This window comes from Crinia signifera, chromosome 2, assembly GCF_055691185.1.
Source record: "Crinia signifera chromosome 2, ASM5569118v1, whole genome shotgun sequence".
Classification (NCBI taxonomy): Eukaryota; Metazoa; Chordata; class Amphibia; order Anura; family Myobatrachidae; genus Crinia; species Crinia signifera.
In genome coordinates, this window is record NC_139218.1 from 99,175,693 (window position 1) to 99,187,250 (window position 11,558).

Genomic DNA, 11,558 nt, shown 5'->3' on the forward strand with positions numbered 1-11,558 from the left:
AGGGGGCGTGGCCGCGAGTTGACGATGAAAATAGACGAGCTCCGGTCAGGAGCTCGCCTATTTATGGCTTTTCTCGGCAGAACGAGCCCGACAGCTTGTGCTGTCGGGCTCGTTCTGCGCAAAACCCCTGTTCAATGCTGTCGGAGAAGACAGAATTGAATAGGGCCCCGCAGCCATCTCCCCCGTCGGGAGATGGCTGCGGGTGCACGACAAAGATTGAATACCCCCCTTAGTGTTATATAAGCAATGAGTGTTATTCAGTGAACAGTACTAAAATAAGTGGTGTTGTTGATATTAGGTGGAATTCTTTCAGCTTAATTTCTCCTGTTCTGCATTTTTAATTTTCTTAGCTTAATTGTAAAATGGATAGACAGTATAGTTTATAGTATCATTTTATATAGCGATCAGATTTTTTTTTTTTTTTATAACATACAGTACTGTAACGATATACATCTAGAGGAACTGTACCACTGTCTGACTTTTCAACTCAATCTGTATTATTTTTAATGCATGCAACAATTCAATGTCTAGTACGTGAGTATTTGAGACATATGCAGGTCCTCTCTGCATATATATCGTTATGTGTTGGGGACCCCATACTGTATCATGAATAAAATGGATACAATTTAACCTCCTATAAATTAAGCAAACATAGAGAGAATCACATAAAAGATTATGAACAGGTAATAAAGATAAATAAATTCAAGCTTTGCAAATAATTTCATAGAAGAAATTATTAGCCAATCTTGACAATTTAGTAAAATCCGTATAGTTACAAAATATAAAGGACTAGTTAAAAGCCTGTCAAATTGACGGCTTCTGCAATTTACTTTCAATTTGAGCTGTGACAATTTTTACTCTCCACCCCTCCCCCAGTACCTATCTGCTCCTACCTCCAGTCTGTCTTTACAGCTATCTCTCATATATATATATGTATATATATATATATATATATATACTATACCCAGTGCCCGGCACTCCTGTGGATGTCACTCAGTATGACCCGGTGCCTTCCTGGTGAACTTGGTAGGTCCTTTGTAGATGCACGAATGGAGATAGGCGGCACTCTCGGATTTTTCAAAATGCAAACAAATTTATTGTGGTGACTCCAACATGTTTCGGGCGCAGCCCGTCCTCAGGGAACAACTCACACAGTGCACAGTGCTCAAAAAAATACCAAAACTCTACATGGGAAAACCCGCCCCCCGCCTCATTAATCCCCCACAACTCTCACCTGTGGGCTCCCCTGCAGGCTGTCTCACCCGTCCGCCATTCCCGCGCTTCGCTGGCTCAGACACCTCAGTAAGAGCTCCGTTACCACACAGGCTTCCGGTTTCTCCCTCTGATGTCGTCACCCCGCTCTGCGCGTCATCTGGAACGCACAGGGAGTCCAAGCCTCTCTCTGGGTGCCGCTTCAGGGATATGTTGCTAGGGCAACCAGGCGCTCCTATGAACAAAACAAAAAGCACACATATATGAATAAAATTGTGTTAAACATGACATAAGAGACCCTTTGCAGGTCAATTTAAGAGATGCCTAATCTGACATCATATAATGACTGCAATTTAATGCAGTAGTGTTATTAAAAAAGTGTAAATTTTACATACATAAAAACATACATTTAAAAATAGCACAGCAGGTATATGGTGGGGCAGCTTTTATCTTAATATGCTAACTCTCACTATTGAAAGCTGTACCCCTCCAGAGCAACACATAGCATTAGTATCATGTACAAAATATTATGCACAAAATACATTCATGCACAAAATATTGTATAAAATATCTTTATGTACAAAATATCTTTAACTCATTAAATAAAGTGTTGTAACCCATGCTGCTCGTTCAGGCCCCTGGGGGCCAGTGTATCTAACAGGTGGATCCATCTGGCTTCTGCTTGTAAAAGCTTTTTCTTCCTATTGCCTCCTCTGGCCGTGGCTGGGACTTGGTCTATTATCTTTGATCTTATGCTCGCTAGACTGTGTTTATTCTCTACACAGTGGCGTGCTACGGGTTGGTCGCTTCGCCCTGTGTCAATTGCCTGGCGTATGGCCAATCGATGATTGGCCATGCGTTCTTTGAACTGGCATTCTGTCTTGCCCACGTAGTATAAACCACATGGACAAGACAGAATGTAGACCACGAATTTTGATGAACAGGTTACAGAATGTTTAATTTTAAATTTTTTCCCTGTATGTGGATGATTAACCGTGTCACCTGTAAGCATTGAACTGCATGTTACGCAGCCAGTGCATTTGTAACATCCTTTTGGCCTAGATAAGAAATGTGATGGTATACTTTTTTTCACCAATGTCGTAACATCTGTCTTTACCAAAAGGTCTGCCAGATTCCGCCCCCTCTTATAGGCTGGCATGATTCTGGTATTGTGCAGGCTTTTTAAGTCACGGTCTGTGGCTACTATAGGCCAAAGTGCTTTGACCTGTTTAGTGGTGTCACTACTTTCTACACTAAATTTTGTAACCCAAGGGATTTTATTTCCTAATGATTTTTCTTTAGTGGCTCCAACCAGCGCTTTTTCTCTTGGGGTGGCCAGTACTTTTTGCTTAATTTTAACCAATTCCTCAGTTTTGTAGCCCCTTTGTTCAAATTTCTTTTGCATGCTATCAAGTTCATCTTTTACACTATCCTCTCTGCTGGTGATACGTCTCACCCTAAGCATTTGAGAATAGGGTAAGCCCTGTCTGAGGGGAAGTGGGTGGCAGCTTTCCTGTCTCAAGATCGTGTTACGATCCGTTTCCTTTACGTATAAAGATGTTTCAATTTTATTGTTGATCAACTGTATCTTTACATCAAGGAAATTCACATAGTCCCATCAAGCTCACCTACAACTTGAGTAGGGACACAGTGAATTTCCTTGATGTAAAGATACAGTTGATCAACAATAAAATTGAAACATCTTTATACGTAAAGGAAACGGATCGTAACACGATCTTGAGACAGGAAAGCTGCCACCCACTTCCCCTCAGACAGGGCTTACCCTATTCTCAAATGCTTAGGGTGAGACGTATCACCAGCAGAGAGGATAGTGTAAAAGATGAACTTGATAGCATGCAAAAGAAATTTGAACAAAGGGGCTACAAAACTGAGGAATTGGTTAAAATTAAGCAAAAAGTACTGGCCACCCCAAGAGAAAAAGCGCTGGTTGGAGCCACTAAAGAAAAATCATTAGGAAATAAAATCCCTTGGGTTACAAAATTTAGTGTAGAAAGTAGTGACACCACTAAACAGGTCAAAGCACTTTGGCCTATAGTAGCCACAGACCGTGACTTAAAAAGCCTGCACAATACCAGAATCATGCCAGCCTATAAGAGGGGGCGGAATCTGGCAGACCTTTTGGTAAAGACAGATGTTACGACATTGGTGAAAAAAAGTATACCATCACATTTCTTATCTAGGCCAAAAGGATGTTACAAATGCACTGGCTGCGTAACATGCAGTTCAATGCTTACAGGTGACACGGTTAATCATCCACATACAGGGAAAAAATTTAAAATTAAACATTCTGTAACCTGTTCATCAAAATTCGTGGTCTACATTCTGTCTTGTCCATGTGGTTTATACTACGTGGGCAAGACAGAATGCCAGTTCAAAGAACGCATGGCCAATCATCGATTGGCCATACGCCAGGCAATTGACACAGGGCGAAGCGACCAACCCGTAGCACGCCACTGTGTAGAGAATAAACACAGTCTAGCGAGCATAAGATCAAAGATAATAGACCAAGTCCCAGCCACGGCCAGAGGAGGCAATAGGAAGAAAAAGCTTTTACAAGCAGAAGCCAGATGGATCCACCTGTTAGATACACTGGCCCCCAGGGGCCTGAACGAGCAGCATGGGTTACAACACTTTATTTAATGAGTTAAAGATATTTTGTACATAAAGATATTTTATACAATATTTTGTGCATGAATGTATTTTGTGCATAATATTTTGTACATGATACTAATGCTATGTGTTGCTCTGGAGGGGTACAGCTTTCAATAGTGAGAGTTAGCATATTAAGATAAAAGCTGCCCCACCATATACCTGCTGTGCTATTTTTAAATGTATGTTTTTATGTATGTAAAATTTACACTTTTTTAATAACACTACTGCATTAAATTGCAGTCATTATATGATGTCAGATTAGGCATCTCTTAAATTGACCTGCAAAGGGTCTCTTATGTCATGTTTAACACAATTTTATTCATATATGTGTGCTTTTTGTTTTGTTCATAGGAGCGCCTGGTTGCCCTAGCAACATATCCCTGAAGCGGCACCCAGAGAGAGGCTTGGACTCCCTGTGCGTTCCAGATGACGCGCAGAGCGGGGTGACGACATCAGAGGGAGAAACCGGAAGCCTGTGTGGTAACGGAGCTCTTACTGAGGTGTCTGAGCCAGCGAAGCGCGGGAATGGCGGACGGGTGAGACAGCCTGCAGGGGAGCCCACAGGTGAGAGTTGTGGGGGATTAATGAGGCGGGGGGCGGGTTTTCCCATGTAGAGTTTTGGTATTTATTTGAGCACTGTGCACTGTGTGAGTTGTTCCCTGAGGACGGGCTGCGCCCGAAACATGTTGGAGTCACCACAATAAATTTGTTTGCATTTTGAAAAATCCGAGAGTGCCGCCTATCTCCATTCGTGCATCTATATATATATATATATATATATATATATATATATATATATATATATATATATATATATAGCGAACAACTGGAACAGAGGTGGTACTCAGCGGGCTTGATAAAGAAAATATTTTATTCACAGCAAACTGAGATACACAGTTTGCTGTGAATAAAAGATTTTCTTTATCAAGCCCGCTGAGTGCCACCTCTGTTCCAGTTGTTCGCTACAGATTCTTCCGGGAAGGCACCAACGGCAGTTGCTTCTATTTGGATAGGAGTGCCGGGCTGACATCGTTGACATATATATATATATGGAAAAAAGGGGGGGCCACACAGTGCGCTCAATATGAGTGATGGATGGAGCTGCAGCCCTGAAAGGATCCCCTGTTAGATGGGACCCGGGTAAAGAAATGGAGAAAGATGGGGTATTCAGGGTGCGCTACAGAAACCTTATACAATTTGGACTGTACAATTCAAATGTTTAAAAAACAATTTATTAAAAAAATGCTCACAGGAGCATAGCAGTTTAAACACAAGGTTCAATTACAGATACTGTGAGCTGAAGGTATGACAATCTGTATGTACACAAGGTAGATGGATGTCCATAAACGACAAATGAGCCCAACGCGTTTCGTCGTTCGCACGACTTCCTCAGGGGTATGGCATAATATGATAGTCACACTGTAAATTACAATACAAAACATCAATCATATGTATGTTTATATGTTGTACAAAAATTCATTAAAACGTACAATACAAATGAAAAAGAGAGCGACAGGTGTAAGGAAAAAAGGACAAAGATATAAAATTGAAGTGCATAGATCCTTCTGGATCACATACCGGAATTGTGGTAGAACTCTAGGATACTCCTAGGAAGCGCAATATTTTTTGGCTGTAGAGGCTTGTTGGATCTACAATTATAGACGTGGTATCCTACAATGGGAACCGATAGAATCCTCCATAAAACATCAATCAGAACACAAATGTGGTTGGCGGGGGGGGACAAATTGGAAAAAACAATACATACCACTAGCCGTAGTGTATACGGGTATAGAAACAAATATTCTTGATGAGAAAAAAATGATATCTGGTAATAGAAATAAAATATGGCTCCAATTAGGTGAAGAGCATAAAGAGGGGTTACGGAATCTGACTGCCATAAATTAACTACTGCCGTGCTGGCGTACATGGGTTATCAGCATAAAACATCCAATTAGGATGTCTGCAAGTTGATTGATGCAGAAACAATATATTGGCGTTAACCATTTGATACAAAACTTTTTTTCAAAAAAGGTACAATAAAAATGCATATAGTGACACATAATGGCCCTATCATGGCCAAATACAAAAAATAGAGAGTGTCACTTGCTAATATTGAGCTGTGACTTCAAAGCTTCAGTTAAAGGTGGGTATAAGTGAACCACTTACTTGGTCTTTCAGTCAGAGTAGTGAACTGCTAGGCTCCACAATAGTGAATGACTGAGAGAGAGTAGGCTGGGTTTATATAGAGAAGGACTAAAACGTCACTTCCTGTTACCTGTGTTTAATCAAAAGTGTAAAAAAAAACCTTTTTCTGGGTGTCTGGTGTGTTTAATAAATGGCTATACTGCTTAGTGCCTTAGGCGCCACGTTAAGGGTGTGGGTTACAACGTGGGAAAGTTATATCCCCATGAGAACTGTTATAGATAAATCTGTTGGAACGCATGGTGGAATCGCCATGCGTTCCAGTGACATCATATCCGCTCCTGCGGGTGTAAGCGCGATGTGAGGGGAGTGTTGATTAGGTGATGACGAGTGGTGGAACGCTGTATTTATTTTTATTTTTATTATTTATATTTATTTTTATATTATTTATATTTATATTTATTTTTATTTTGTTTTGTTTTATTTTTATTTTTATTATTATTTTTTATTTTTATTTATTTTATTTTTATATTTATTTTTATTTTTATTTTCATTTTTATATATTTTTTTATTTTTTTATTCATTCTTTATTTATTTATTTTTTCATATTATTTTATTATTTTTTTTTCATATTATTTTATTATTTTTTATATATTTATTTTTATATTCATTTTTATTTTTATTTTTATTATTTAATTTTATTTTTATTTTCATTCATTTCAAGCCTATTTTGATCACCTTTATTTTTAAATACTTTCACATCCTAATAGTCCATTATAGTGATTAATAATCTCATAAGTTAGGGAATACTCTATTCAACTGTTAGCCATTGATATTTATTAAGTCAGTGATTTACACTGTGGCACGCATTGCGTTCCACACACCGGATGTCCGCATTCCCCTTCACCTGAAATGTATTTGTTTAGGCTAGCTAAGCACTCCCCCTATGTCCACATTCTGGAACGCATACTGCGCTCCACAAGGACGGCACCTGATCCCCTTAAGCACACTGTCCCACGTGCACGCTGATAGCGCTCAGTGCTGGAGCGCATACAGCGTTCCACCACTCGTCATCACCTAATCAACACTCCCCTCACATCGCGCTTACACCCGCAGGAGCGGATATGATGTCACTGGAACGCATGGCGATTCCACCATGTGTTCCAACAGATTTATCTATAACAGTTCTCATGGGGATATAACTTTCCCACGTTGTAACCCACACCCTTAACGTGGCGCCTAAGGCACTAAGCAGTATAGCCATTTATTAAACACACCAGACACCCAGAAAAAGGTTTTTTTACACTTTTGATTAAACACAGGTAACAGGAAGTGACGTTTTAGTCCTTCTCTATATAAACCCAGCCTACTCTCTCTCAGTCATTCACTATTGTGGAGCCTAGCAGTTCACTACTCTGACTGAAAGACCAAGTAAGTGGTTCACTTATACCCACCTTTAACTGAAGCTTTGAAGTCACAGCTCAATATTAGCAAGTGACACTCTCTATTTTTTGTATTTGGCCATGATAGGGCCATTATGTGTCACTATATGCATTTTTATTGTACCTTTTTTGAAAAAAAGTTTTGTATCAAATGGTTAACGCCAATATATTGTTTCTGCATCAATCAACTTGCAGACATCCTAATTGGATGTTTTATGCTGATAACCCATGTACGCCAGCACGGCAGTAGTTAATTTATGGCAGTCAGATTCCGTAACCCCTCTTTATGCTCTTCACCTAATTGGAGCCATATTTTATTTCTATTACCAGATATCATTTTTTTCTCATCAAGAATATTTGTTTCTATACCCGTATACACTACGGCTAGTGGTATTTATTGTTTTTTCCAATTTGTCCCCCCCGCCAACCACATTTGTGTTCTGATTGATGTTTTATGGAGGATTCTATCGGTTCCCATTGTAGGATACCACGTCTATAATTGTAGATCCAACAAGCCTCTACAGCCAAAAAATATTGCGCTTCCTAGGAGTATCCTAGAGTTCTACCACAATTCCGGTATGTGATCCAGAAGGATCTATGCACTTCAATTTTATATCTTTGTCCTTTTTTCCTTACACCTGTCGCTCCCTTTTTCATTTGTATTGTACGTTTTAATGAATTTTTGTACAACATATAAACATACATATGATTGATGTTTTGTATTGTAATTTACAGTGTGACTATCATATTATGCCATGCCCCTGAGGAAGTCGTGCGAACGACGAAACGCGTTGGGCTCATTTGTCGTTTATGGACATCCATCTACCTTGTGTACATACAGATTGTCATACCTTCAGCTCACAGTATCTGTAATTGAACCTTGTGTTTAAACTGCTATGCTCCTGTGAGCATTTTTTTAATAAATTGTTTTTTAAACATTTGAATTGTACAGTCCAAATTGTATAAGGTTTCTGTAGCGCACCCTGAATACCCCATCTTTCTCCATATATATATATATATATTGACACAGTTCGAAACAGTTTCCCTGCAAAAATTGCTTTCACTTTCTTTTATGACATGTTTTAGCACACAATGGATAATTTGGTCCATCAAGTGGCCTCTAATGGTCAGTGACGGTACTTCACCTCATAGAAGTTAGTAGTAGTAGTTTGCCTGATAGATATTGCTGTTTTAATGTCCATTTTGCTTAATTGTTGACAGTGTTTTCCCTGTTGTTCTCTTCATGCAGACAGCAAAAGTGGCTGCACCTAACTGGACATTTCTTCATTGTTTGCCACGAAAGCCTGAAGAAGTTGACGATGAGGTCTTTTATTCTCCTAAATCACTTGTTTTCCAAGAAGCAGAAAACAGAAAGTGGACAATAATGGTACAGTATAATGAAAATTTGATGGATTGAATGAATGAATGAAGATCTTCAAACTAAATCATACAGACAAAATACCAGCTTCTTAATTTCTGTGGAAGAGAGATGTTACTGTGAGGCCTCCGCTTATTGGGCACAATACTGCCTTCCTATTCTAGGTCTTACTACACTTACAGTACATGTTTTCTAAATAATTCCATTAAAAAAGTTCTATTATCATGTGTGAGCTGCATCAAGCTACACCTATTGTGACAAGAGACAAACAATATGATGCAATACTTTTACTAATGTAATTAAATTAATTATGGCAGGATTTTCCAAATGCCGTCCTCGGGGCACACTAAATTAGGTATTAGTGATATCAAGGCTTCAGCACAGATGGTTAAATGAAAATAACTAAGGTTCTAATCAAGGGGTCTTTTTTACTAAGCTTTTTGTAGAACATAAACTGTACGGTGATAAAGTACCAGCCAATCAACTCTTAACTGTCAATTTTCCAAACACAATCTGTGACAGCAGTTAGGAGCTGATTGGCTGGTGCATTACCTCCATCCACTTTATCTCTTTCCAAGGCTCAGTACATAGACCCTTATGTTACATGCACTCAACCATGGATATCTCTAAAACCTGGATTGTTAGGGTGCCTTGAGGACCGAGGTTGGAAACGCCTACTATAGGAACTTCAGTTTGCTGGACTGCACAAGACAGACTGCACGCTCCATAAGCAATGGATAGCTATGGGGCAAGCTACAATCTAAACATTTCATTGTCCCATAAAAATCAATTGGTCAAAGATTAAATGCTATATATTTTATATTATGTGGTTAAAACATGCTCTTGCGTAACTACAAATCATAGTGAGCAGCGCAGCATATTTATAATTGTCCTGTATTTGGTGATTAATCTCTATGTAGGAGATTGATCGCCAGAACAAGGTCATTGCACCAACTGTAAAATTACAATTGCATAGCACATTGAAACAGTTTGAAAATGAGGGATTGCTAGTGTGCCATCAATTCGCATTGTAGGCGTAATGGCTGAAGATATTACATTTGCACCACCTGCAGTGCAAAATGGTTTTGCCCATTTTAAGAACCAATTTGTCCTGCAATCAGGTCTGAATTAGGCCCTGTGTGACACAAAAGTATACATTTAATATTGTTGGGGTTCTCGTCCAGTCATCTAGACCAGATTTAACCAGCTCTGCATTTGTACCATTGTTCTGTTTTGTTTTTTGTTTTTTCCTAATTGAAAAGGTTAGTAAAATTAATCAGAAGAAGACAACTGTTAATACTGAGGTGGAGGAGGATACTTGGTTTCTGTCAACCCAAAATAATTTTTATTTTGGCTCTGTTACCCTAAAACTTTCTTAGAATTATTGTAATTCTAGCAAAATGGCCACAGAATTTCAAATAGATTAAAAAGTGTGCTGGAACCAGAACATCTGGGCCTGTTACCCATTTGTATATGTTTGTGGTACTTGGTTGTCAAACTGTCACAACTCGTGATAATTCTTTTGGTAAATTTCAAAGGAGATGCACGATTAGAAGTTACTATCAACTAACCTGCAGGTACAACTCCAAAGTATCAGAGAGTTAATGCCAGGGGCTACCAGCAATGGCAGTTCATTATTTAGTTGACTACAGAGAACCAAGTCCACAATTGAGGTTATCCATCAGGATGAATGACATGCAGAGTATGTTACCCAATTGTTACCCAATTTAACCAGCAACTCACATTCATTCTCCTGGATAATGTTTTATGTTTTTCTGTCCTCCTCAGGGTGTGATGGTGTCTTTGCTCTCTGATTACTTGCCTCAGCTCCCAAAGCCTACATTCTAATTCCTGGCACATGTCAGCCTGCACAGTGCTGATCGCAAAGGGCAGGTGATCTGATTCACATGAAGGAGTACAGACTGAAAGGATCAAAGCAAATGAATAATTCTTTACTAATAGGCTGCTGAATGGTATACATTCAACTCTGGTTCACATTTGTTCCCAGATAGTGCAAAGTAACCTTATTGTGATTGCGTGCGTTGTTCCAGATGTTGTTAAATGTTTGGAGACCTGTCATTTTACTACACAGCTTTTGAGTTAAATAAACCAATTTATGTTTTTACATTTACAATAATGTATTCAATTGTATTGTTTATTTGATCTTCAGTCTATCCTATTAGCTTCTGGCAAAAATAAAATAGGCTAATATCATAGTTTTAGCCCAATGGTCCCTATAAAGCTATCTAATTATAGCCTGTTTTCTGCCTAAGAATTGTACCAAACACAATGCAAACAATTTTCTTACATTTGTATTAGTGTATTATTTGTTAGTGTATCCAACTGAGGATGAGTTGTGTGCCATTTTCTACAACACAAACAGAGGGTTATTCGGTCCTGATGGCTCGGCTACGAATTCACCAACCAGATGATAATCGATAGACTGCACATGTGTATGCTCAAGTCCCTGCTTCTTTTTTGATCGTTGGCAGTACGCAAGAAGATTGACAGAAATCCGGCGTATGTGCGTGGTACCTGGTGTTTTTCTGGGAGTGTCAGGGAAAACGCAGGCATGTAGTGTGATGTCAGCTCTGGCCCCAAACATCTGGTTTCTTTCGCAGCCGCCGAGTTAGTCCTGGGCTACGCACAGACTGCACACACTGGAAAATTCATTTGATGGTGAGTAAATGGATTTGCAGCTAATCCCAGGG

At 39.2% G+C, this 11,558-nt stretch overlaps 1 protein-coding gene across 3 annotated transcripts in view; it reads left to right on the forward strand.

The window, feature by feature from the left end:
• Positions 1–10,984, forward strand: part of OTC (ornithine transcarbamylase) — a 54,441-nt gene extending 43,457 nt beyond the window's left edge. For all 3 annotated transcript variants that reach the window (XM_083172613.1, XM_083172611.1, XM_083172612.1), the window contains 2 exons: positions 8,719–8,856; positions 10,636–10,984. In XM_083172613.1, the coding sequence (XP_083028739.1) occupies positions 8,719–8,856; positions 10,636–10,695 (198 nt within the window). In that variant the 3' untranslated portion in view covers positions 10,696–10,984. The remainder of the gene's footprint in view (positions 1–8,718; positions 8,857–10,635) is intronic.
• The last annotated feature ends 574 nt before the right edge of the window (positions 10,985–11,558 follow it).